Source organism: Dipodomys spectabilis, unplaced genomic scaffold, assembly GCF_019054845.1.
Source record: "Dipodomys spectabilis isolate Male_0828 unplaced genomic scaffold, ASM1905484v1 ptg000018l, whole genome shotgun sequence".
NCBI classification, from domain to species: Eukaryota; Metazoa; Chordata; class Mammalia; order Rodentia; family Heteromyidae; genus Dipodomys; species Dipodomys spectabilis.
In genome coordinates this window covers 2,241,895-2,269,316 of record NW_024870695.1, presented here as the reverse complement: position 1 = coordinate 2,269,316, position 27,422 = coordinate 2,241,895, and the positions used below count along the sequence as shown (strand labels likewise).

Sequence of the window (27,422 nt, the reverse complement as noted above, 5' to 3'; positions counted from 1 at the left end):
AACATATATATGTAATCCAACATACATATGCATGCTGGACGCCAGTGGCTCATGCCTGTTTTCCTAGCTACTCAGGAGGCTGAGATCTGAGGACCAAGGTTCAAAGCCAGCCAGGGCAACAAAGTCCATAGAGTCTTATCTCCAATAAATCACCAGAAAGCCAGAAGTGGCGCTGTGGCTCAAGTGGTAAAGTGTTAGCCTTGAGCTGAAGAGCTCAGGGATAGCGCCAGGCCCAGAGTTCAAGACAAAAAGAACCCCAAAACAATATATACTCATATATGTGTATAAAATCCTGTGTGTGTGTGTGTATGCATGTGTCTGTTTACCTATTCCCTGGAGCCCAATCCATTGTCTCCTGAATTTCCCTTGGGAACCTGAAAGGGGTCTCCTAGGTCTTTCTTGCCCCGACCTACAGGCGCATGCGCATATTGAGCCCTGTGATTGGATGGAGTCTAGTCGGCTGGGTCGCGTCACTTCCGAGGCGGGAGGATGAAGTTGGTCCACCATGGTTTCTTTCAAGTCCAGGTAGAGGCCGCGGGGGGCGTCCTTGTGTGGGGGACGGAGTCAGACTGTGAGCTGAGGGTTCACTTGAGGCGTGGCTTGCCCGGGTGAGGGGCGGGAAGCGGCGTGGAGGCTGAGCGCAGGCTGCGGACCCCGCGGGGCCCGCTGCGTCCTCGGGGGCCTTCCGGTTCCCCGCGACGCCCCCCCACTTCGAAGGAGGCTGAGCCCAGCTCTGGAGGCCGGAGCGCCGGCTCGGGCGCCGAGGCCCTCCTGGCCTGCGCTGTCGTGGCTGGAAACCCGAGTGGCGGTGCGGCGGTTTTCCCCCACCCCCCTCCCTCGAGGCTGGGCGGTGCCTGTCGGAGGCTGCGACGCCCCAAGTTCGCACGCGCGCGCCGGTCGGGCCTCAGTTCCGTCGCGGGAGCCGCCTGCAGCTGAGCGGGAAGGTGTGGGTGGACTGACCCGGACCGGGGCTCTGAGACCCGTGGCACACCTTAGCTTGGTGACAGGTACCAAGACCATACCGTTTTTCGGAAGGCAGGGGAGGGTACTGATGGTTAGTTGACTGAATCTCCAACCCTTGTCAACTTGGGCAAATATCTTAAGTCCTTAGCGTCTGTTTCCCCCCCCCCCCCCCCAGCGGCAACTTTGCGAAATAATCCACCCACCCGTAAAGCTGTAGATGAATATAAAGGAGATACGATTCTGTTAGGTTCTTAAGCATTTGCTATAGTGATTTGAGTTTATTCTGAGAACCAGAAGTGGCGCTGTGGCTCCAGGGGTAGAGTGTTAGCCTTTAGCTGAAGAGCTGAGGGACAGCGCCCAGGTCCCCCCCCCCAAAAAAAATAAATAAATAAAAGACTGATGTCTGAAGATGTACCTCAATGTAGAACATTAGCTTAGTGTGTGAATCTGGGGTTCCATCTCTAACCTGCCCCCCCAGGCATGTTTGGCACACATCTGTAGTAGTCCTAGTTACTCTGAACTCCGGGAGCCGACACAAGAGAGTCACTTGAAGTCAGGAGCTCAAGGCCAACCTAGTGAGATACCATATATGATAATTTTTAAAAATGAAAAAAAAAAATGGAGTCTTGCTGTAACCTGATCCATCTATGGAGGCCCTCAATTTTGTCCTTAGATAATGCTTTTGTGTTTATCCTGAGCCTTATGCTAGGAGCAAGTGGAAATGGAAGAGTCTATGGCTAGAATTTGGTCAGGGGTGACTACTCCGGGATTTCCCTAGAGTGGCGTTACAACAGCTTCAAAAGCAGCGTGGTAGCGGAGCACTGGTGGCTCACCCTGTAATCCTAGCTACCAAGGGGGCTGCGACCTGAGGATCGCGGTTCAAAGCTAACCTGGGCAGAAAAGTCCATTAGACTCTTACCACCAATTAATCACAGAAAAATCTGGAAGTAGCGTCGTGGCTCAGATGGTAGAGCACTAGCCTTGAATAAAAGGAGCCCAGGGAGATAGCACCCAGGCCCAGAGTTAAAGCCCCAGGACTGGCAAAAAAAAAAAAAAAAAAAAGCAATGTAGTGAGGCTTGATTAATAGCTGACTGAAAGTTATGTAGTACAAAATATTCAGCAGTGAGTGACTATTGAGATAAGTGTTACAAAGTTGCATGTCAAAGCCAGTTCCAAGGAGCTTGGGAAAAGAAATATGGCCTAACATACTTATTGAAAAAACACTACATCAGCTCTAGTCCACTAGTGATGGCTGTCACTTGTACACAACTGTTCTAGAGCAGACAGATGCCTGTCCATTTAGCGGGAAATTCAGGGCTTCAGTTCAGTAATATGGGTAGCCCATTATTATTAGAGGCTATTTTACCATCAGAAGAGAAGCCAGCCTGAAGGCAAGACTGTGAGGTTGATAATATCTCATTGAAATCATAGTAATCATAACTTGCATCATTTCTGCATTTTCTGATTAGATAAAACAACAGATTCCTTTTTGTTCTTAAAAGATTTCTTTGGCTGGGAATGTGGCTTAGTGGTAGAGTGCTTGCCTAGCATGCATGAAGCCCTGGATTTGATTCCTCAGTACCACATAAACTGGAAAAACCAGAAGTGGCACTGTGGTTCAAGCAGTAGAGTGCTAGCCTTGAGCAAAAGCAGCTCAGGGACAGTGCCCGGGCCCAGAGTTCAAGCCTCATGACTGGCAAAAAAAAAAAAGGGATTTGTTTTACTCAAACATGTAACAGAGTGTTTGCAGGAAGGGAGCTGTTTATGTCCTCCCTACCATGTTTCTGTCCTCTGCTTCATAATAATAGAGATCAGAAGCATTTATTTATTTTGCCAGTCCTGAGACTTGAACTCAGGGCCAAGGCTCTGTCCGTGAGCATTTTTTGCTCAAGGCTAGTGCTCTGCCACTTGAGCTACAATGCCACTTCTGGCTTTTTCTGTGTATGTGGTTCCGAGGAATCGAACCCAGGACTTCATACATCCTAGGCAAGCACTCTACCACTGAGCCACATTCCCAGTCCCTGAAAGTAATTTTTTTTGGTTGTGGGGCTTGAACTCTGGGCCTGGACACTATCCCTCAGCTCTTCAGCTCAAGGCTAGCGCTCTACCACTTGAGGCACAGCTCCACTTCAGATTTTCTGGTGGTTAATTGGAGCTAAGAGTCTCATGGACTTTCCTGCCCAGGCTGATTTTGAGCTGTGATCCTCAGATCTCAGCCTCCTCAGTAGCTAGTATTACAAGCATGAGCCACCGGCGCCCAGCTTGAAAGTAATTTTACAAAGTATTTTTAGTGAACCTTCATTTTTATGTGGCTGTTTATACAAGTCAGGTGTGTATTTTTCACTGTGGTAGTGTCAGTTTTGCTCCTCAAGGTCTAGATTAGAGCCAGGTGTGGTGGCTCATACCTTCACACCTGTAATCCTAGTTACTCAGGAGGTTAAGACCTGGAAGATAATGGTACAAAACCAGCCAGGTCAGAAAACTCTGAGAGATTGCATCTCCAATGAATCAGCAACAAACTAGATTAGAGATACTGGTTCAGGTGGTAGTCAGCTGAGAAAGCAACCCCATACCAGTAAGATAAAAATAAAAAGTTTGGATTTGTGGGTCACTTGGATTTTCAGATTAGGGCCACTCAGCCTGTAAGAGTTAATATTTGATCCACTTAGGCCCTCTGGCTAGAGGGAACTGGCTGCTTGGAAACACAGCCTAGATGGGAAAAGCTATGCGAGGAACACATAGCTCATGTGTGTAGTCATAGTTACTGAGATTTGAGGATTGGGGTTCAAAGCCAGTTTAGGCAGGAAAGTCCATCACACTCTTACGTCCAGTTAACCACCAACAAACTGGAAGCGGAACTGTGGCTCAAGTGGTAGAGCAAAAAAAGCTCAGAGACCGCACCCAGGCCTTGATTGTAAACCTCAGGACCAGCACTCCCTCCCCCAAAATGTTAATATATGTAATAGTTTATTGAGCATTTGTGATTTGCTATGCTAAGAACTTCATTATAGCCGGGAGTCAGTGGCTCAGGTCTGTAATCCTAGCTACTCAGGAGGCTGAGATCTGAGGATCACAGATCAAAGCCAGCTTGGGCAGGAAAATCCATGAGACTCTTATCTCCAATAAACCACTCAGAAAACCAGAAGTAGTACTGTGGCTCGCCTTGAGCTGAAGAGCTGAGGGATAGTGCCCAGGCCAAGTTCAAGCCACATGACCAAAAAAAAAAAAGAACTTCATTATAGGTTTTCAAGACAGTAAGCTACTGTATTTATTTATGTAGGAATAAATGGCCTGCAAGATGGTAAGAATTTTATGCACAGGCACACAACTATAAAAGAACAGAGCCAGGTTCATGTCACTCCCAAGCTCAGTGCTTACCTACATATCACGTTCATTTCTCTTCTTCCTCCTCCTGCTCCTCCTCCACCTCTTTTTCCCAGGCAAGTGCACTGCCACTGAGCTACACTTCAGCCCACCATTCCTTCATTTAACAGGTATTTATTGAATTCCTATTGTGTACCTACAATGTGCTAGCTCTTTGGGGAAATAATAGTGACCAAAAGAGATACAGCCATTGTCCTCAAGTTGTAAATAGATCACAAAGGTAAACATTAATTTCAATTGTGATGTGTGGTGTGGAGGATTGTAGAGTGTGCTATGAGGATACTTGATGGGGTCAGTGATAGGGGAGGGAATAGGGAGAGGCTGTCTCCAGCGGTCTTGGAGTAATTGGGCAAAGAGTTACAAGGCTGTCTTGGAGTTAATTGGGCAAAGAGCTACCAGTGGCCATGTGGGAAGCCTTGAGACCTTGACACAAGCAGGAGCTTGAGTATTATACTGTATTACAGTGACTGGGGGTGGGGAAATTGGGTGAGGTAAAATCCTGTACTGCTCCTTGACTAGTTTGCTTTTCAGAACATGCAATCAGCTCCATAGTTTGCATCTTATTTTCTAGCTGTGCGTCAGAGCCCAGTTTCCTGTCTTCAAATATATGGCTAGACTACTTGGTACCCACAGGATGGGATATGGGGATAGGAATGGGATAAATATCTAAGTATGAGACCTTATCAGCATGTGGTAATTTGCAGTGGGCAGTCAATTCAATGCCAAGTGCCAATATTGTATCTCATCATGTGTGTCTCTGGTTTAACATTGTTTCATCCTTCCCTGCTTCAAGCCTGTTGTTAGCTTCCAAGGATACAAACATGTATAGACTCTTTACTTCCACTGTGGTACTTCAGTATGTCACTTGCCTGCTACTTAAGATGCTACAGAGGTTAGTTTTGTTTTTCAGCTGTGGGGCTTGAACTCAGGGCCTGGGCTGTTTTGCTCAAGGCTAGTGCTCTACCACTTTGTTTTTTGTTTTTTGTTTTTTTTGGGTCCAGTCATGGGGCCTGAACTCTGGGCCTGGGCACTGTCCCTCAGCTCTTCAGCTCAAGGCTAGCGCTCTACCACTTGAACCACAGCACCACTTCTGGCTTTTTTCTTTTTTCTTATGTGGTGCTAAGGAATTGAACCCAGGGCCTCTGGCATGCAAGGCATGCGCTCTATCACTGGAACCACCTTCCCAGCCCTTCTCTACCACTTTGATCCACAGTGCTACTTCTGGTTTACTGGCAGTTCTTTGGAAATAAGTCTCTCACAGCCTTTTCTGCCAGGGCTGGCTTTGAACTGAGATTCTCAGATCTCAGCCTCCTGAGCAGCTAGGATCACAGGCATGAGCCACCGGCACCCAGCCAGTATTTTTTATTTAGCATGTGCTAGGGTTACAGTGGTGAAAAAGTAGGGGCATGATCTCTGCCCTCTTTAGCTTAAACTCCCAGAGAAGGGAGAAAGGGTTGGGACTGTGAGACTCTTAACAGTAGAGGCCAGGGGTATTGGTCTGGTGGGCCATGCCAAGGACTTGGGTTTTTCTGAGAGTGGGAAGCCATAGGAGATTTTCAGTGAGGGAATGGTCTCATTAGGTTTGTGTAGGAAAGATCTGGCTCTTCAGTGGGGACCCAAGATATGGATTGAGTGCTATTTACCAGGTAGGATTGCCAAACAAGGAAGAAGGGGATTCTCCTCACTTCTCAGTTTCCTTGCAAATCACAGATACTTGAAATCCACAGTGGAAAACATTTTTAGGAAGGAGCTTCACAAAATGGGGAGTCTCCCAAGGTAGAAGTTTAGCAAAGATTTAGTACTGGAGGGAAAGTAGGAAAGGGAGAAAAATAGATCCTGCTTCCCACACTGGAAATGGGAGTAGATGGTCAAAATGGTAGTTCTTATCTGGAATTTGAGCTGGGGGGGAGGGGGCTATACTTGGTCATGTGGTCTAGCCACTCCTAGTTATTAAACATAATGGAAAACATGAGCTGGGCACAAGTGGCTCATGCCTGTAATCCTAGCTAGTCAGAAGGTTGGAATCTGAGGACCGTGGTTCAAGGCCAACCCGGGCAGGGAGTTCATGAAGCTCTTATCTCCAATTAAACAGCAAAAAGCCAGAGTGGAGCTGTGGCTCAAGTTGTAGAGCATAGCTTTGGGCATAAAAGCTCAGAGACAGTGTACAGGCCCAGAGTTCAAGCCCTAGACCTGGTACAAACGTGAAGAAGTGATATTAGGCTTACCCAAACAAAACAGAGGTATTATTAGTGTAAATATCAGAACATGCATTTGCCAGCATTCCCTCCAATTTTGTCTCTACCTCTTTTTTTTTTAATTTTTTTAATTTTTTTTAATTTTTGTCCGGTCATGGGGCCTGAACTCTGGGCCTGGGCGCTGTTCCTCAGCTCTTCAGCTCAAGGCTAGCGCTCTACCACTTGAGTCACAGCACCACTTCCGGCTTTTTTCTTTTTTCGTATGTGGTGCTAAGGAATCGAACCCAGGGCTTCATGCATGCAAGGCAAGCGCTCTACCACTGAGCCAACTTCCCAGCCCTTGTCTCTACCTCTTATAGTTCTTTTTTTGGTTGATCTTGGAGCTTGAACTCTGGGCTTGGGCGCTGTCCCTCAGCTCTTCAGCTCAAGGAGAGCACGCTACTGCTTGAGCCATAGTGCCACTTCCGGTTTTCTAGTGGTTTATTGGAGATAAGAGTCTCATGGACTTTCCTTGCCTGTGCTGGCTTTGAACCGTGATCCTCAGATCTCAGCCTCCTGAGTAGCTAGGATTACAGGCGTGAGTCACTGGCACCCCGCTTTCTTTCTTTTCCTTTTTTTTTTTTTTTGGTCGGTCATGGGGCTTGAACTCTGGCCCTGGGCACTGTCCCTTAGCTATTCAGCTCAAGGCAAGTGCTCTACCTTGAGCCACAGTGCCACTTCAGGTTTTCTGGAGGTTAATTGGTAGAGTCTCATGGATTTTTCTGCCCAGGCTGGCTTTGAACTGTGATCCTCAGATCTCAGCCTTCTGAGTAGCTAGGATTACAGGTTTGAGCCACTGGTGCCCAGCTATAGTTATTATAACTTAACATCTGAGGAGAAGATGGTAGGTAGGGAATTTCTGTTCAGCTTACTTCCTGGTTTGAATTTCTTAGTCTAGTGCTGTTTAAAAAATTGACATAATTTGGGGCTGGGAAGGTGGCTCAGTGGTAGAGTGCTTCCTTGCATGCCTGAGGCCCTGGGTTCAATTCCTCAGTACCACATAAGCAAAAAGAAAAAAGCCGGAAGTGGCGCTGTGGCTCAAGTGGTAGAGCGCTAGCCTTGAGCTGAAGAGCTGAGGGACAGCACTCAGACCCAGAGTTCAGGCCCCATGACCAGACCCAAAAAAAAAAAAAAATTGACATAATTTATCATATCAACAGGCTAGAGAAAAAAATTCACATGATCATATTAATAGATGTAGAAGAAGTATTTAACAAGTTCCAACACTGTTCATAAGGACAATTCTCAGCAAATTGGGAATATAAGACAGTTATCTCAACTATAGCTAAAATCTTTTTTCTTTTTTTTTTTTTTTTTGCTTTGTGCCACTACTCTGTATCCAAGAGTTGTCCCTTTGCTTATTCTCTCAAGACTGGTGCTCTACCTTCTTTCAGTCTGTTGGAGGTTAATTGGAGATAAGAGACTCACAGACTTTCCTATCTGGACTGGCCTTGAACTTTGTTCCTCAGATCTCAGTCTAGCTTCCTGAGGAGTTAGGATTACAGGAATGAACCACAGACAACTGGCTTCATAATACCTTTTTTTTTTTTTTTTGGTCGGTCATGGGGCTTGAACTCTGGGCCTGAGCACTGTTCCTAGGCTCTTAAGCTCAAGGCTAGCTCTCTACCACTTGAGCTACAGCGCCACTTCTGGTTTTCTGGTGGCTTATTGGAGATAAGAATTTCACAGCCTTTCCTTCTCAGGCTACCTTTGAACCGAGACCCTTAGATCTCAGCCTCCTGAATAGCTAGGGTGGCAGATTTGAGCCACCGGTGCCCAGTTTTTTTTTTTTTTTTTTTTTTTAAATCAGTCTAGGCTTTAACTCAGTGCTTGGGTACTGTCCCTGAGCTTCTGTGCTCAAGGCTAGCGTTCTACCACTTGAGCCACAGCTCTATGTCCAGCTTTTTTTTTTTGGGTCCGGTTGTGGGGCCTGAACTCTGGGCCTGGGCGCTGTCCCTCAGCTCTTCAGCTCAAGGCTAGTGCTCTACCACTTGAGCCACAGTGCCACTTCTGACTTTTTTCTTTTTGCTTATGCGGTGCTGAGGAATCGAACCCAGGGCCTCATGCATGCAAGGCAAGCACTCTACCACTGAGCCACCTTCCCAGCCCCCTATGTCCAGCTTTTTGCTGGTTAATTGGAAATAAGAGTTTTCTGCCTTGGCTGGCTCAGTGCTCCTCAGATCTCAGCTTCCTAAGTAGCTAGGATTACAGGCATGAGCCACTTGTGCCCATCCTTTGTGTGCACGGGCGTGTATGTGTGTGCTGGTACTGGAGTTTGAACTTAAGGTTGGCATTCCACCAGTTGAACCACAGCTCCACTTCTGCCTTTTTGCCGGTTCATTGGAGATAAGAAGTAAATGAAGAGATATTCCATGTTCATGACTAGCCACCTCATTAATGTCTCTGGTAATGATAAGATCATAAGTGAGCATGGTAGTGAGTGGCTGAAGTATGATGCAAGACAGGATGATAGGGGACAGGAGGTCAAGGAACTGAGAGGGCAGGGTACTGGAAGAAGTATCCATATCAATACAAATTACTAAGAATTATGACAACAGGGGAAGTTCAGGAGAGAGGAACTCAAAGTCTCCAGATAATGGATGGCAAAGGGGGTGGCCAGGGGGAAGATGCATGATTTGAATGAAGGGTAGTGGGCAGTAGAGCCTGACTGGTTATAGGAGCCATCATGTAGGGGTGTGGAGAGTACACAGCCACCACTGCACAGGACTGCAGGAGAGCCTGTCCTCAGGAAGCACCAGGCATTGTTGGAGCAAGAGGAGTAAAGGTACCATTCTGAGTAGAGGCTGAAAATGAAAAGGATCTTTCTGGGAATAGACCACAAGGGCTCAGAATAACGGGGTTGAGAGATGGGGTAGTAAAGGTTATATACAAAGTGGTTTGGGATTCAGGAGCCAGAAGATATCCTAAAATTTTTGGTCTGCTAATAGTGACTGATGTAAGGGCCTGGTGAGATTGGTCCCAGTTGTTTCCAAGCATTTGGAGTGGTGGGGTGCAGGTAGGAGGCCTGGGGGAGCTGCCACCAGACTCCTGACTGAGGCTAGAAGAGAGGCAATGTCAAATCCTGTCGGTGGAAGTCAGCAGATCATCCTGGCTAATAGCTACAGAGATATTCAGGGTCTCCAAAGTTTAGTGTTCATCAAGCCCACCAGAGGAGGACCTTGAGAGCCAGATTCCCAGATCTCAACTCTTCTGTATTAGTGGTCTTCAGTCTGAGTAGGGTCCTGGATCTATATTTTAACATGCTTCTGAAGCAGGTAGTGATTGGACTACATTGATGCAGTGTGACTCTGAGCTCTCTGGTGCATAAAATGTATCAGGAACTGAATGAAGTGTGGAAATCTGATGATATACTCTGTAGTCACCTGTCTCAGGTCCCACCTAAAGTCCTGTTTAAGACCCTACCCACCATGCTACTCACTATTGATGTCATAGTAACTTGACATTGGTCAGTTTGTTCCTTTTAGTGTTCTAAATTTCATAGAGCTGATTATGGACACTAGCATCATTTGAGTGAAATTGAACATGAGAAATGGAAATGGCTGAGGTACACAAAAGAACAGTACAGTAAAACTCCACATATCCATCATCCCACCTCAACAACCTTCAGCATTTTTCCATATGACAGAAAAGACACTCAGATCCTGCCTTTTCTGACTCAAATGCGCTCCCCCCCCCCCCCCCCCCGGGTTGTGGGGCCTGAATTCTGGGCCTGGGTGCTGTCCCTCAGCTCTTCAGCTCAAGGCTAGCACTCTACCACTTGAGCCACAGTGCTACTTCTGTTTTTTTTTCTGCTTATGTGGTGAAGGCAAGCTCAATGGTAGAGTGCTTGCCTTGCATGCGTGAGGCCCTGGGTTCGATTCCTCAGCACCACATAAGCAGAAAAAAAGCCGGAAGTAAGTGGTGCTGTGGCTCAAGTAGTAGAGCGCTAGCCTTGAGTTGAAGAGCTGAGGAACAGGATCCAGGCCCAGAGTTCAAGCCCCACAACTGACAAAAAAAAAAGTCTAGCTGGGTGATGGTGGCTCATGCCACCATCTAGTTTCTCAGGAGGCTGATATATAAGGATCCAAGTTCTAAGCCAGTCCAGGTAGACAAATCCAGAGATTCCTTTTTTTTTCTTCTGGTCCTGGGGCTTGAACTCAGCCTGGGCGCTGTCCCTGAGCCTCTCTGTGCTCCTGAGTCTCTGTGCTCAAGGCTAATGCTCTACCACTTAAGCCACAGCGCCACTTCCAGCTTTTTCTGTTTATGTGGTACTGAGAAATCAAATCCAGGGCTTCATGCATGCTAGGCAAGCACTTTACCACAAGCCACATTCCTGGCCCCCTCCCTGCCTTTTTTTGGCTGGTTCTGGGGCTTGAATTCTGGGCCTGGGTGCTATTCCTGAGTCTTTTGCTCAAGGCTAGCATTCTACCACTTGAGTCACAGCACCACTTCCAGCTTTTTCTGAGTATTTTATTGGAGATAATAGTCTTATGGACTTACCTGCTCAGGCTGGCTTCAAACTGATCAGATCTCAGCTTCCTGAATAGCTAGTATTGCAGGCATGAGCTACCAGTGTCTGGCTAGGTAAGGCTATTTTTAAACATAAGTGTAGATGTTGGCAATGGCAGCACTATTTCAGGTTATCATGTGTTCCTTCAATTAAGTGGGTCTCTGCTTTCCTGTGTATTTCCTGGCATTAAAGTCAGTATAGTATAGATTTTAAGTAGAATCATCATATACTTTTTCTTTAAAGTGCTGCTTCAGAGTAAAGGGCACTTCCCAGTTAAATTTCACAATTGTGTTTTTCAGTTCCAAAAATAACTTGGAATTCAGGGTGAAACATGGTCCTAGATAAATTACAGTAAGGCAGATTGAGAGAGACAGTGGGCAGCGGCAGATTGTGTATCTAAATCTGCCACTGTTTAGATATAGTTTATTGCATTCCAAAATAATCAAGAATCCAACCCTGAGACTACTTGAAGCAACATTTAATTCTTCCTGGATTGTAACTTGGCTTTTATTTGTTTAAGTAATCTTTCCCAGAAATGAAGCTGCAGGGACTCGTTACTGAGAGAGTATAGGCATTATTTTCTAATTTTTATTTATTGTTGGCTTGTTTTATTTTTTTGTTGGTAATGGGGCTTGAACTCTGGGCCTGGGTGCTATCCCTGAGCTTTTCAGTTCAAGGTGAATGCTCTACCACTTGATGCACACACAGCACCACTTCTGGTTTTCTGGTGGTTAATTGGAGATAAAAATCTCACAGACCTTTCAGCCTGGGCTGGCTTTGAACCATGATCCTCAGATCTCAGCCTCCTGAGTAGCTAGAATTTACAGGTGTGAGCCAGTAGCCCCTGGCTTGCCTGTTTTATTAACACATCTTGGCCCCGGGTTTTCTGTTATCCAAGAGGACTGGAGTGGTTTATCTTCATGGTTCAGTTTCATGCAAGAAACCTGTATAAGATTCTCTCCACAGAAAAGGTGTGGGAGGAGGGAGGTGTGCCACATTCTCTTCTCAGAGAACTGCCTTATCTAAGGAGGAGGCAACTGTGTGAAAGGTCGTGGTGGAGAGGTGAGGGAAAAAGGCTGAATAGGAACCAGGAAAGCAAACAGACAGCCATTGGCCTCCATAGACCCAGGTTTCCCCCTATTTTAATTTTTTGGTGCTAGTACTGGGGCTTGAAGTCAGAGCCTGGACATTGTTCCTGAGCTTTTTTGCTCAAGGCTAGTCCTCTACCATTTGAGCTAAAGCTCCACTTCCCAGATTTTTTGGTGATTAATTGGCCCAGGTTGGCTTCAGACTGTAATCCTCAGATTTCAGCCTCCTGAATAGCTAGGATTATAGGCGTGAGCCACTGGTTCCTGTCTCCTCTACCTTTTACTAAAATATTTATCATTGCAGGTAGGTTTCCTATAGCACTCTTTTTTTTTTTTTTATTTTTTTTATTTTTTTATTTTTGTCGGTCGTGGGGCTTGAACTCTGGGCCTGGGCGCTGTCCCTCAGCTCTTCAGCTCAAGGCGAGCGCTCTACCACTTGAGCTACAGCGCCACTTCCGGTTTTCTGGTGGTTTATTAGAGATAAGAGTCTCATGGTCTCTCCTGCCTGGGCTGGCTTTGAACCGCGATCCTCAGATCTCAGCCTCCTGAGTAGCTAGGATTACAGGCGTGAGCCACCAGCGCCCGGCTTCCTATAGCATTCTTAAAGTATCATTTCCTATTCTTGAATATTCTCAGCATATTTAATGTAAATATGGAGTTATGGGTTTGTTAATCTGCCAGGACAAAGATAGGATATTGACTCTGAGTTGTCAGTTCTGAGTCTTTTTGCTGACCACTGTTATATATTTTAAATAGCATCTTTTTAGTTAGCCTAGGCTGGCATTTGAACTTGTGGTCTTCCTGCCCTTTCAGTCCTGAGTGCTAGACTTGCCAGGTATGCTACCATACCCAGCTTCCAACTTCATTTTAAAAAGCATATTAGCCAGGTGCCAGTGGCTCATGGAAATAATCTTAGTCACTCAGAAAATTGAGATCTGAGAATCTAGATTCAGAGCCAACCTGGGCAGACAAATCTGCAATATACTTATTTCCAATTACCTACCAGAAAACTGGAAGTGCCAAATGTGGCTCAAATGGTAGAGCTCCAGCCTTGAGTTAAAAAGCCAGGTGAAGGGCTGGGAAGGTGGCTCAGTGGTAGAGTGCTTGCCTTGCATGCCGGAGGACCTGGGTTTGATTCCTCAGCACCACATAAGCAAAAAGAAAAAAAAAACCAGAAGTGGCACTGTTGCTCAAGTGGCAGAGTGCTAGCCTTGAGCTGAAGAGCTGAGGGACAGCGCCCAGGCTCAGAGTTCAGGCCCCACGACCGGCCCCCCCCCCCCCCAAAAAAAAAAAAAAAAAAGCCAGGTGAAAGCACAAGGCCTAGAGTTTGAGCCCTAGTACCAGCAGGAAAATAACAATCAAAAAAATAAATCGGGCTGGGAAGGTGGCTCAGTGATAAGAGTGTTTGACTGACATGTATGAAGCCCTGGGTTTGATTCCTCAGTACCACATACACAGAAAAAGCCAGAAGTGGAGCTGTGGCTCAAGTGGTAGAGCACTAGCGGTGAGCAAAAGAAGATCAAGGACAGTGTCCATGCCCTGAGTTCAAGCCCCAGGATTGACAAATCAAAAAACAGGCCCAGAGTTTAAGCACTCAGTATTGACACAAAAACAGCATAAATCAGTTAGTGGCACAGTGCGTGTAGTCCTAGCTATTCAGCAGGCTGAGATTTGAGAATCATGATTTAAAGCTTGCCCAGGAAGGAAAGTCTATGAGATTCTTTTTTTTTTTTGGGGGGGGGGTCAGTTGTGGGGCCTGAACTCTGGGCCTGGGCCTGTCCCTTAGTTCTTCAGCTCAAGGACAGCACTCTACCACTTGAGCCACGGTGCCACTTCCAGCCTTTTCTGCTTATGTGGTGCTGAGGAATTAAACCCAGGGCCCTCATGCATCCAAGGCAAGCACTCTACCACTGAGCCACCTGCCCAGCCCATCTGTGAGACTCTTACCTCCAGTTAATCAGCAAAAAGCCAGAAATAGCTAGGTGCTGGTGGCTCATGTCTGTAATCTTAGCTACTCAGGAGGCTGAGATCTGAGAATCGCTGTTCAAAACTAGCCTTGGGAAGAAAAGCCATGAGACTTTTATCTTCAATTAACCACCAGAAAATGGCAAGTGGAGCTGTGGCTCAAAGTGGTAGAGCACTAGCCTTTTTTTTTTTTGTCAGTTGTGGGGTTTTGTTGTGCTTCTGTTCCTGCTGCAAATCTCCCTGATTCTGCCTATTGTAAAGTTTAATGCTGAACTTCCTCCTTTCTCCCACTTCCAGCAGACCCCTGTGAACAGGTTCCTGGGTATTTTAGTAGAAGGAAAGAGCAATCAAATAGCCAGGTTTGCTAAATGCTTAAAATAGCATTGGCTGGCCATCTTGTAGTTCTTGTTGCATGGTAATCAAGCGTTTGTTTACTAGTCGTGCTCTTCCCTGTCACAGTCCCAAAACCCTGTAACAGCAGAGTTTGTTTATTCACAATGTGGCCCTGGCTTCACATCCTCAATGGGTACTCAATATTTGTTGGCTGATGGCAAAAAGAAAGAAATATAAATATATAATTATATACTATATAATATTTATTTATTTTTGGTCAGTCATGGGGCCTGAACTCTGGGCCTGGGCGCTGTCCCTCAGCTCTTCAGCTCAAGGCTAGCACTCTACCACTTGAGCATCAGCCCCACTTCCGGCTTTTTCTGCTTATGTGGTGCTGAAGAATCGAACCCAGGGCCTCATGCATGCAAGGCAAGCACTCTAGCACTGAGCCACCTTCCCAGCCCTATAATGTTTAAATGAATGGGATCTATTTGAAACAAATACTGACTCAGAATTACATTCATCAGCTAGAACTTCCTACAGGTCTTCCCCTGCTGGCTTAACTTTTGCCCTTACTTGCAGTCTTCAGGTTATATTTATTTATTTATTTATTTATTGGGTCCGGTCATGGGGCCTGAACTCTGGGCCTGGGTACTGTCCCTCAGCTCTTCAGCTCAAGGCTAGCACTCTACCACTTGAGTCACAGCGCCACTTCCGGCTTTTTTTTTTTCTTCTGCTTATGTGGTGCTGAGGAATCGAACCCAGGGCCTCATGCATGCAAGGCAAGCGCTCTACCACTGAGCTACCTTCCCAGACCTATTTATTTATTTATTTAGTCCAGTTGTTGGGCCTGAACTCTGAGCCTGGGTGCTGTCCCTCAGCTCTTCAGCTCAAGGCTAGCGCTCTACCTCGAGCCACAGTACCACTTCCGACTTTTTTCTTTTTGCTTATATGGTGCTGAGGAATCGAACCCAGGGCCTCAGGCATGCAAGGCAAGCACTCTACCACTGAGCCACCCTCCAAGCCCTTCAGGTTATATTTAAAATGGACATTTTATTTGTCTTTGTTGCTTATCTCTCCTGTTATTTCATGTCTACTCCTTTATTTTTTATTTATTTTTTATTTTTATTTTTATTTTTTATTGTGAGAATACCATACAGAGGGGTTACAATTACATGGGCAAGATAACGAGTACATTTCTTATCAAGCATTGTTGCCTCCTGTTTGTTTCCCCTTCCCATCCCTTCCCATGCTCCCCCCTCCCCCCCAGACTCCCCTCACCCCCAACCAAAGTTGTAAAGTTCCTTTTTCGACATAATAACTTGTACATCTCATTGTTGCAATGGGTCCACCTGTATCCCTAATTAAATGATTTGTTTTTTCCCTTCCCCTCCACAAATTATACCAACATACTCATTTATTTTGTTTTTGCCCTGAGTCTGGAATAGCTGGTACATGGTAGGTGCTCAGTAAATATTGAACAAGTATCTGCTATGGCCACTCTATTGTGTAATTGTGTTTAGTCTCTAGTGCAGGTGTCATAAGTTGCTATATTTCATTCTTGGCTTTTTTTTTTGTTTTGTTTTTGGTTATGGGGATTGAACTCTGGGCCTGGGCACTGTCCCTCAGCTCTTCAGCTCAAGGCTAACAAACTACCACTGAAGCCACAGTGCCACTTCTGGGTTTTGTTTTTTTTTTTGCCGGTCGTGGGGCTTGAACTCTGGGCCTGGGCGCTGTCCCTCAGCTCTTCAGCTCAAGGCGAGCGCTCTACCACTTGAGCTACAGTGCCACTTCTGGTTTTCTGGTGGTTTATTGGAGATAAGAGTCTCACGGTCTCTCCTGCCCGGGCTGGCTTTGAACCGAGATCCTCAGATCTCAGCCTCCTGAGTAGCTAGGATTACAGGCGTGAGCCACCAGTGCCCGGCTTGGGTTTTTTTTTTCTGCTTACGTGGTGCTGAGGAATCAAACCCAGGGCCTCATGCATGCAAGGCAAGCGCTGTACCACTGAGTCACCTTCCCAGCCTTCCTGTTTTTGAAACCCATCCTTGCACCCAGTTACTGTTACTCTAGTTTAGGTTCTGGCCACTTCTTTATTTTTGGTTGGTCATGGGGCCTGAACTCTGGGTCTGGGCACTGTCCCTCAGCTCTTCAGTGCTCTACTTGAGCCACGTGCCACTTCCAGCATTTTCTGCTTATGTGGTACTGAGGAATCCAACTCAGAGCTTCATGCATACAAGGTAAGCACTCTAACACTGAGCCACCTTCCTAGCTCTGACCACTTCTTTTAAGCATGGTTTACATTGGCACCTTGTCTGTCTTGTTGCTGATGTTGTCTAATTTTTTTAATTTTTATTTTTTTGTCGGTCATGGGGCTTGAACGCTGTCCCTGCACTCTTCAGCTTAAGGCAAGTGCTCTACCGCTTGAGTCACAGCGCCACTTCCACCACTGAGCCACCTTCCCAGCCCTAGTACTCTACCACTTTAGCCACAGTACCACTTCCAGTTTTTTCTATTTATGTGGTACTGAGGAATCGAACCCAGGGCTTCATGCATGCTAGGCAACAACTTTACCACTAGGCCACATTCCCAGCACCTAGACTGGTTATTTGATAATGATGATTTCTTTCATCACAATTTTTTTTGGGGGGGGGTCGGTCGTGGGGCCTGAACTCTGGGCCTGGATGCTGTCCCTCAGCTTTTCAGCTCAAGGCTAGCATTCTACCACTTGAGCCACAGCGCCACTTCTGGCTTTTTCTGCTTATGTGGTGCTGAGGACCCCGCCCCTCTCATCACAATTATTATAATTTTTGTTTGTGTTTCCTTGTTTGTTGTTAGTCTCGTCAAGGCTCTGAATGCCCCTGAGGCCAAGCAGCAATCAGGAAGCATGTCTTGTTCACTGCCTTACAGGGATCCTACCCTGGGACACTTAGGTGAACAAGTGCGTGCCCTCCTGGACCAAGTCATAGAGTTGGTGTGTGTGTGTGTGTATATGTGTATGTATGGTTGGGGTTTGAACTCAAGGCCTTGTGCTTGCTAGAGACACTGTACTACTTGATCCACATCTCTAGACTGTTTTGCTTAGGTAAATTTTTTTTACTTTATTGTTGTTATAAAGATGATGTACAGAGGGATTACAGTTACATAAGTCAGGTAATAGGTACATTTCCTTTCATACAGGATCATCCTTTCCCTCACTCCCAGTCTTTCCCTCCTGTCTCCACCTGCAAGTTGTATAGTTCACTTTCAACACAGTGTCTAGTGAGCATGCTTAGGTAATTTTTGAGATTAGGTCTTATGTTTATGCCTGAGATAACTTGATCTGTGATCCTCCTATTTATGTTTCCTGTGTAATGAGAATGACAGGTGTATACTACCATATCAGGTTCTTATTTGGTTGAGTGGGGCTCTTTGCTGGCCTGGGCTGCCCTCAAACTGCAGTCCTCCCAATATCCACCTTCCTAGTAGTTAGGATTATAGGCATGAGTCACTGTACTAGGTTTAGAATTTGTGTTCCTACCATACTTATACTCTGAAAGTCTCCAGGTTGTCTGCTCAGAATTCTTCTAAAGCCGGACGCTGGTGGCTCACGCCTGTAATCCTAGCTACTCAGGAGGCTGAGATCTGAGGATCGCGGTTCAAAGCCAGCCCGGGCAGGAGAGACCGTGAGACTCCTATCTCCAATAAACTGCCAGAAAACCGGAAGTGGCGCTATAGCTCAAGTGGTAGAGCGCTCGCCTTGAGCTGAAGAGCTGAGGGACAGCGCCCAGGCCCAGAGTTCAAGCCCCACGGCCGACAAAAAAAAAAAATTCTTCTAAAATCCTGTGGGAGTTTACTTTTTTAGTTGAGACAAGTTAGTAGCATGAATTCAGGATATACACATTAAGGGTGCTTTCCCATGTGATTCCTCATTGACATGGACAGTTAGTCATGGGTAGAGGATACATTTGCCTATATTCCACATGGAGCAAGTGCATACCAGTGGCCTTAAACGCAGCTCACCAATGTTGATCAGGTCCTTTTTCTTTTTCACCCCTCTGTTCAGAGAGGTCTGGGCTGCTTGTGTGTTTTCCAGATTGTTTCAGCATCTTCAATAGCATGAAATTCACATTGTGCCCAAGGCTAGCGCTCTACCATTTGACTCTTCTTTTTTTTTTTGTCGTTGGTCGTGGGGCTTGAACTCTGGGCCTGGGCGCTGTCCCTCAGCTCTTCAGCTCAAGGCAAGCGCTCTACCACTTGAGCTATAGCGTCACTTCCGGTTTTCTGGTGGTTTATTAGAGATAGGAGCCTCATGGTCTCTCCTGCCCGGGCTGGCTTTGAACCGAGATCCTCAGATCTCAGCCTCCTGAGTATCTAGGATTACAGGCGTGAGCCACCAGTGCCCGGCTACCGTTTGACTCTTAGCACCACTTCCAGCCTTTTCTGAGTAGTTTATTGGAGATAAGAGTCACAAATTTTCCTGCCCAGGCTCGCTTTGAACTGTGATAATCAGATCTCAGCCTCCTGAGTAGCTAGGATTACAGATGTACCAGTGCCTGTCTCTAAAGTCACTTTAAAAAGCACATTTGAAACCCATGTTTTCATAGTGCCAGTTCTGACAGCTGATACTTTGGACTAAAGCAAGGAGGAGCTCATTGAGTACTCTGCCTCCTCTTGGACACCATGCTTCCAGGAGGCCATTTGGCAGGGCTGAGGCTAAGCCCCCTCCTCCTTCTCCGACAGAGGTTGTTGGAAAGCACTGGCTTCGTGTTTTACTGTAGAGCAGAGCTTGCCTCATGTGAAAGTAATCTTGAGCCTTCCTTCCAGGGTTTTTTGTTTTTGTTTTTGCCAGTCCTGGGGCTTGAACTCTAAGCCTGGGCATTGTTCCTGAACTACTTTTGCTCAAGGTGAGTGCTCTACCACTTGAGCCACAGTGCCACTTCTGGCTTTTTTGAGTAGTTTGTTGGTGATAAGAGTCTCACTGAAGCTGAGCTCTGGTTGCTTATGCCTATTATACTAGCTACTTAGGAGTCTGAGATCTGAGGATCAAGGTTCAAAGCCAGCCTGGGCAGAAATGTCCATGAGCTTCTTATCTCCAATTAACCACCAGAAAACTGGAAGTGGCACTGTGGCTCAAGTGGTAGAGCACTTGCCTTGAGCTGAAGAGCTAAGGGACAGTGCCCAGGCCCTGAGTTCAAGCCCCATGACTGATTAAAAAAAAAAAAGTCTCACTGAGTTTCCTGCCTGGGCTGGCTTTGAACTATGATCCTCAGATCTCAGCCTCCTGAGTAGCTAGGATGACAGGCATGAGCCACTGGTGACCAGTTTCCAGGGTTTTACCTGACACCAACCTCATTCTTTAAACTAGGGGTCCTCAGGCTGGCATCCCCAAATACACTCCATAGCACATTGTTACAGCATTCCACAGTGGTCCTGCTGAAGATTTCTTCTGGCCCCTAACGCCAGTCACTCTGCCATGGGAAGATGCTAACACTAGAACAGCTAGAGGCAAAGTAGCTGCCTCTGAGGCAGGTGATTATTTTTTCCAGTCAAAGACAACATTGACTGTCGCATCTCAGACACTTGAGACCAGAGAAAAGCATCTTTACTCTTGCTTTCTGAAAATAGCTGTGAATTTTCAGAGAGCTGTTCAGATATGACTCATAACTTACGTCACTCTACATAGAGTTGGGTAATCTGGTTGGAACAGATTATCTATGCAATAGAAGAGGAAGCAGAGGCTGGGGAACAGAACTTCACCAGAACATGACCACACCAGTGCTTTCTGTTCCTAAGCCACTCCTTGCCTGGAGATTTCAGCATCCTGGCTTCCATTTGGAACCCTCTCTGCCCTTTAGCCTGATTCTCTCCAGTTTTAAACTGAAGGGTTCTTAGATCCCTTCCTTTGATTCTCAGAAAAAATTGTTTTAATTTATGTGTGTAGTTTTCTGAGTAGCCGTCAACTACTTACTTTTCTTGGTGATTTTTTTTTTTTTTTTAACACGTCTTGGGTCTTAAACTCAGGGCCTGGACACTGTCCCTGAGCTTCCTTCCCCCCCGCCCCCCTCGCCAAGGCTAGTGCTCTACCACTTGAGTCACAGCTCTACTCCTGGCCTTTTGGTGGTTAATTGGAGATAAGAATATCACAGACTTACCTAGGATCACAGGTGTGAACCACTGGTGCCTGGCTGATTTGTTGTTTTTCATTGCTTGAGAGAAGGAAGGAGTCTTAGGAACATTGTATCTGTGCATCACAAAGGAGAATTTTGACTGAAGTATGAATGGAGTAGATGTCATAAAGGGTGACATTTCTGTTCAGATTTCACTTGGGGGTGATAATTCATTACTAAGCTGAGATTCTGGAAGGCATTGAAAAGAACCTCTTGAAGGAAAATATGGAAGGAACTAAGATTGAGGACCTGTGAATCTCTGGCTACTGGGGCCTTGAACCACTCTTGAAGGGACTTTGCTTCCTATATACTCTTGTAATGTATATCTCAACCTCATTAATATATGAGATACAAGTAGAGAGCTGTGCTGTGTGACCTCTGAGCTCTCTTGCTTCTTTGTGCCAATTTATGTGGCTCAATAGTGCAAGTCCACATCTCCAGTCCCTCCCCCGCAGTGAAGAACATGCATCTCTCGTGCAAGCGGTATGTTCTTACTTCCTGATGATGTGTGATCTGTGGTTTCTAGTAAGGAGGTCTTCTCCTCCCTTCTCTGTCTCTCTGTCTCTCTCTGTCTCTGTCTCTCTCTCACTCTCTCTCTCTCTCTGTGCAGGTCTTGGGGCTTGAATTCAGTGCCTGGGTACTGTCCCTGAGCTTCTTCAAGGCTAGTGCGCTCCTTGTCTCTGTCTTGCTGCCCACTATGGTGCAAAAAGTCCAGGTAGACTGGACTTTTCATCCAACTATCTCCAAATGCTAGAAATCACAAACAAGATACTTCTCACTCCTTTCCATGCTGTCACTCTTACCATCCAGGTCCATGATCTGGTCATAAACTGAAACCCAGAGTTAAGTATTTTGGTATGAAATGCATAATTTATATGTGTATTAGTTTTTCTTACAAGCCATTTTCAAAGAAAATAGGCCTCGCTTAGATTTTTGCTACATGTAGAAAATGTCTAGAGTTTCCAGCTAGAAATGTAGCCACAAGGGCAGTTTCTTTTTTTTTTTTTTTTTTTTATTCTTTTGTCGGTAGTGGGGCCTGAACTGGGCCTGGGTGCTATCCCTGTACTCTTTAGCTCAAGGCTAGCCACAGCACCACTTGCTGCTTTTTCTGCTTATGTGGTACTGAGGAATTGAACCTAGGGTCTCATGCATGCAAGGAAAACACTCTACCACTGAGCCACCTTCCCAGCCCCACAAGGGCAATTTCTTTATTTTACTTTATAGCAGTCTCCCTTGCTGGAGGAGTCCTGGATGCCATAGCGAGGCAGTAGAGCTGCCTCATCTGCGTCTTTGGACACCTTGGTGCATCTGTTTCTGAGAGCAGTAGCCTACCAGTCCATTATTTTGGCCATATACACTGCTGAGGGGGAAAAGTTGGGAAGTTCAAGAACTTAAAAACTTTTCAGCTCCATGTAGTCAGGAACATGATGCTGAAATTGACACCTGATTCTTAAGTAAATGGCTGGCTGTGAGTGTGATTCCTACCATCACCCTGGGTTGGGTGGGAGGATTGGTGCTGCTATTTCCCATGCTGTGCAACTGGTTCTCCTACCAGTTTCCAGACTGAACGCTGCTGTGCACTCTCCTCACAGATTGGGGCTGCAGGCTGAGAATGGATTCCATTAACCCTGTCCCATGCCTACCCCAGGCAACATGGGTCTCAGGGCCTGGGGATGGAAACTGGCCTGTAGTATTAGGTCAGTGGCTCAAGGAATCCCAAAAAACTACAAGGTGTGTAGTTTTCTCTCTTTGCTTCATGTGCTGGCATGATTTAAGTTGCATGAAAAATGGAATTTACTGAGAGTACGATGGTATCTTTTACTGGGAGTCTTGCTGAACCTGTTTGCTTTTATCCTGCTTTTCTCTGGGTGTGGTACAGTTTGGAGACAGCTAAGTGTCTATGTTCTTTCTGTTTTGCTGACCTTGGTGACATTTTCTGACACAAAAATTAAGACATGGGATAACTGACTTCTAACATTGGGTTTTCCTGTTTATTAATTAAACTAAAGGTTTATGATTGATTTTTATAACGAGGTCCTATTTTTTTTTTTTTTTTTTTGTCGGTCATGGGGCTTGAACTCTGGGCTTGGGCGCTGTCCCTCAGATCTTCAGCTCAAGGTGAGCACTCCTACTGCTTGAGCCACAGTGCCACTTCCGATTTTCTGGTGGTTTATTGGAGATAAGAGTCTCATGGACTTTCCTTGCCCAGGCTGGCTTTGAACCTCAATCCTCAGATCTCAGCCTCCTCAGTAGCTAGGATTACAAGAGTGAGCCACTGGTGCCCGGCTAACGTCCTATTTTTTAATGAGTTTCTTTTTTCTTTCTTTTTTTTTTTTTTTTTTTTTTGGTCGGTCGTAGGGGCTTGAACTCTGGGGCCTGGGCACTGTCCTTCAGGTCTTCAGCTCAAGGCGAGCGCTCTACCACTTGAGCCACAGTGCCACTTCCGGTTTTCGAGTGGTTTATTGGAGATAAGAGTCTCACAGACTTTCCTGCCCACGCTGGCTGGCTTTGAACCGAGATCCTCAGATCTCAGCCTCCTGAGTAGCTAGGATTACAGGCGTGAGCCACCGGTGCCTGGCAGAGAGTTTCTTTTATTTGGAAACAACCAGTGTTGATAAACCAGGGACTTCCTGAAACCTTGTAAAGCCACTTACATGGGTCAGGATCCTGCCCAACTGTTAGTGCTACTGCCATTGTCACATTCCCTATGACTTAATCTGTGGACACAGATTAATTAATTTTGGAAGCTGGTATTCAGTACTTGACCTTCAACTCCATTTGATAGAATTGGGGCTCAGCTCTAGGTTGTAGGTTTTAAACAGACCAACTGCTGGCTCCCATAGGAGACCCTAGTGGACCTAGGGCATCTCTGGTCCTGGCCCAGATGCTGAGCCCTGCTGTCCTTCCCTGAGCAGTTTCCCTTCCCCCTGTCTTCTTCCTCATCCTGGGAAGTGGCTGGATCCCAGACCATTTGGGGTGGGCCCAGTCTGAATGCCTGGAATAAGGACCTGGAGTTGTGGTGAGAGAAGACCTTTTTCCAAGTAACCTTGTGGCTGGATTGACATCCCATTATGTAAACATTCTGAGCAGTGCTTACCGGGGGTCCAAATGCAAGCTTTCTGTCATTTGCTGTAATGATCTAATGAAGCAATCTTACTCTTGGCACTGGACCTGTGAAGGATTATGGAACCTGAGTATGACATGGGCACTGAGGCCTGCTCTGATCTTTACCAAGGTTTGGATCTGGACACTTCCCAAGTCCCAGCATTTGATTAAGACTTAGCTTGGCCTGTAGAATGGAACTTGGAACTTATTTCTGACAGCAGGGATGGTGCCAGCAAGACCCAGGTAAAGAGCATGGGGCTTCACATGCCTCTGATCACAGTTCATCCAGCATAAACCTGGAACAGTGTGGGTAAAAAGGAGACATAATCACTTATCAGATGAGAGCTAAGGCTTTTTCAGAAATGGATAAAGTGGTATGGATCAGAAAGTAATTTTTTTTTCTTTTGTGCAAGTACTGGGACTTCAACTAAGAGTCTTGTGCTCTAACTTGGCCTTTTTGCTCAAGTCTAGCACTCTACTACTAAAGTCACACCTCTATTTCTGCTTTCTGCTGGCTAATTGGAGATGAGTCTTATGGACTTTGCTCTCCAGGCTGACTTTGAACCATAATCCTCAGATCTCAGTCTCCTGAATAGCTAGGACTATAGGTGTGAGCCACGGATTAAGTTTTTTGATTAAGTGTAGTTTAGTTGAAGTGACAGTTAAAGTTCAAGCAGAATCCTTCTTCACTGGGGGAGTTTAGTTTAGAACAGCCACCTGATCATGATATGGATGTGTGCTGGTAGTCCTCTCAGTATTCCTGGTTTCTTTTTTTTTTTTTTTTTTTTTGTGAATTGTGGGGCTTGAACTCTGGGTCTGGGCACTGTCCCTCAGCTCTTCAGCTCAAGGCTAGCACTCTACCACTTGAGCCACTGCACCACTTCCGGTTTTCTGGTGGTTTATTGGAGATAAGTGTCTCATGGACATTCTTGCCCGGGCTGGCTTTGAACCATGATCCTCAGATCTCAGCCTCCTGAGTAGCTAGGATGACAGGCGTGAGCTACGGATGCCCCGAAATACTCATGGTTTCTTAACATCTGTATAGTTACTGTCATCTTGGGAAAGGTAGAACAAGGTTTGTGTGTGTGTGTGTGGCACGCGAGCGCGTGCATGCATGTGCACGGGGGTGGGGGGGGGGAGGGAGGGAGGGTAGGGTGGGGAGAGGGCTTGAACTCAGGGCCTGGGCACTATCCCTGAGCCTCTTTTGCTCAAGGCTAGCACTCTACCATTTGAGCCACGGCACCACTTCTGGCTTTTCTGTTTACGTGGTACTGAGGAATCAAACCCAAGGCTTCATGCATGTTAGGCAAGCACTCTCCCACTAAGTCATATTCCCAGCCCCAATGTTTTTAATATGTATGTTGTGAGGTGGGGGACATAAGTAGTGGGGTGAAAGCTTTGCACAGTTACTGTTTCATTTCTAGCATCTTCTGCACACACAGCACCACAGTCATAAAGGTGGGCTGTGTGGACCTTTCACAGGCTCTGTCTTTTTAAGTGGCCTCAGACATTTCTTTCCCAATGAGAGAATACTAGCCCACCATCAGCCACTTTTACCTCCATATCTCTCTTAGCTGGTGCCTTGAGCAGACACTTGTGTAAGTGGCAAAGAGCAGGGGAGGCTGGGAAAGTAAAGAATTAAGAACAGTTGTGGACAATAGGGAGGTGTTTCCTGTGGATTCACAACATACTGTTGCACAAATGGGGGCCTTCTCATTTCATGTAGCCAGCTGTGGCTCACTAGAGAATGCTGATTTAGAAAATGTCAATGGTAGGTTAGGATGCTTACCAACCTCTTGGCCAGAACAGCTCTGTACTCTATTGCATTTCCATAAGATGTTTGTGAGGCCTGTGGTCATATATTTGTGGCCATTCTGATACCATCCAGGGGCTTCTCCACCCAGAAACATCCATCTCCAGTGTCCTCTTGAAAAAGTATAAGAATTGGTGTAATTTCCTTTTTCCTGTTCTTAAAACAAAAACAGAAACAAAACTTAGTTGTTTTGCAAATATTCAGGGCAGGAAAATAATAAATGGCACAATGTAAGTTCCCCAGAACAGATTTCCCAAGAAGAATCAGGTAAGTGCTGGCAAATTCAACTGCCTGTGACACTGGCCAGGTCATTGGGTCCTAAGCTGACTAACACTGTCTGCTTGTTCTCAGGGGTATTGTGGCTTGCCATCAGCCATGTCAGTGCAGAGAAGAAAAAATAAACAAGTGCTAACCTGCTGAACAATGTAGCATGCAGGCCCTGGACACACACGTGCTATGGCTGGGCTTAGAGCTGAGGTCCACAGAGGGAGAGGGATTTGCATGCAACAGTCAGGGCATATTGCTGAGTTCTCCTCCTGTATCACTAACTGATTTGGTTTTGTTCTTCCAGGAGGAATCTGATGAGGGGGCGGGTCATGGACTGGGTCACCTGTCCATTCATGCTGCCCGTGATGTTTAGCTGCATGGGCATCTTCGGCCTCCTCAAGCTTCTGCAGTGGATTCGCATGAAGGCCTACGTGCGGAACTCTGTGGTGGTGATTACAGGCGCTACCTCCGGGCTGGGGAAAGGTAGGTTGTAAGGGATGCCCTGCACGGGGCGGTGGGGGGGGGGGGTGGGGGTGGACAGCTAGTTAGGCATGAGGAGATACTGGTGGTACAGGGACTATAAAACATTCAAAAGGAGATGCCACTGTTCTTGATCCAGTTGGAAAAGCCCTTATGAAATAGTCAGTCCTCAGTGTCAGTTCCATGTTGAAAGAAGAATGAGGGGCTGGGAAGGTGGCTCAGTGGTTGAGTGCTTGCCTTGCATGCCTAAGGCCTTGGGTTTAATTCTTCAGCACCATATAAGCAGAAAAAGCCAGAAGTGGCATTGTGGCTCAAGTGGTAGAGCACTAGCCTTGAGCTGAAGAGCTGAGGGATAGCGCCCAGGCCCAGAGTTCAGGCTCCACAACTGACCAAAAAAAAAAAAAGAAGAAGAAGAATGAGATATGAAAGCTCTTAGTTTTCAGATATGGACAACTAGTTTAACATGTTTTTAACCTCTTTGAGGACCAAATGAGGGATGCTTTTCTCTGGATTAAGCAGTACCCCTACCCCCTTCCTGAGGCCTCGGCACATGGCCTGGATGCTTGCTGTCCCCATGCCTACCCCTCCTAGGGCTTGACAGGGGATAGGATTATTGGGGTCTCAGCTGCTCTTTAACCAGTCTTTAATTCTGTTCCCCCTCAGTGACACTTTGAGCTTTGAAGCCCAGGATGGTGTGCCAGGGATACAGTGGCATCCATCAAGTTCTGACTCCCTTTTTTTCCTAGACGCTTACACAAATAAGTTGCATTGGCTGGCAGTCTAAATGCAGGACTAATGCAGACACATGGTATGGAGCCCCTATCCTGTTTCCATCAGGCTACACCCACCACACTGCTGCGCACTTTCAGGAAGAGGAGGACAAGCTCCCAGAACCTAACTTCCTGCTTCTACGTATTGGTTGGTGGAAGCATGGCTAGCACCCCACTCTAAGCATCTGCTCAGAGTGAGGCTCTGGGCCAAGTGCTAACCCCACAGAAGACACTTCGACAGGTCCCTTTCCTTGGTGAGGTTACAGTCTCCTGGCAGAAGGCCAGGCCTATCTCTATATAAGGCCACTTCAGTTGTGGATGTTCTCAACCAGGCCAGATAAAAGAGGCATCTCCCCCATATAT

At 46.4% G+C, this 27,422-nt stretch overlaps 1 protein-coding gene across 4 annotated transcripts in view; it reads left to right on the top strand.

The window, feature by feature from the left end:
- Positions 1 to 472: 472 nt before the first annotated feature.
- Dhrs7b (dehydrogenase/reductase 7B) overlaps positions 473 to 27,422 on the top strand; it is a 41,799-nt gene continuing 14,849 nt past the window's right edge. The window contains exons 1-3 of one of the 4 annotated variants that reach the window (XM_042674040.1): positions 502 to 525; positions 4,405 to 4,458; positions 26,114 to 26,292. In XM_042674040.1, coding sequence (XP_042529974.1) covers positions 26,124 to 26,292 — 169 coding nt within the window. In that variant the 5' untranslated portion in view covers positions 502 to 525; positions 4,405 to 4,458; positions 26,114 to 26,123. Of the gene's footprint in view, positions 526 to 569; positions 609 to 986; positions 1,008 to 4,404; positions 4,459 to 26,113; positions 26,293 to 27,422 lie in introns of those variants that run through there. The other 3 variants (XM_042674041.1, XM_042674039.1, XM_042674042.1) reach the window with 3 other exon arrangements.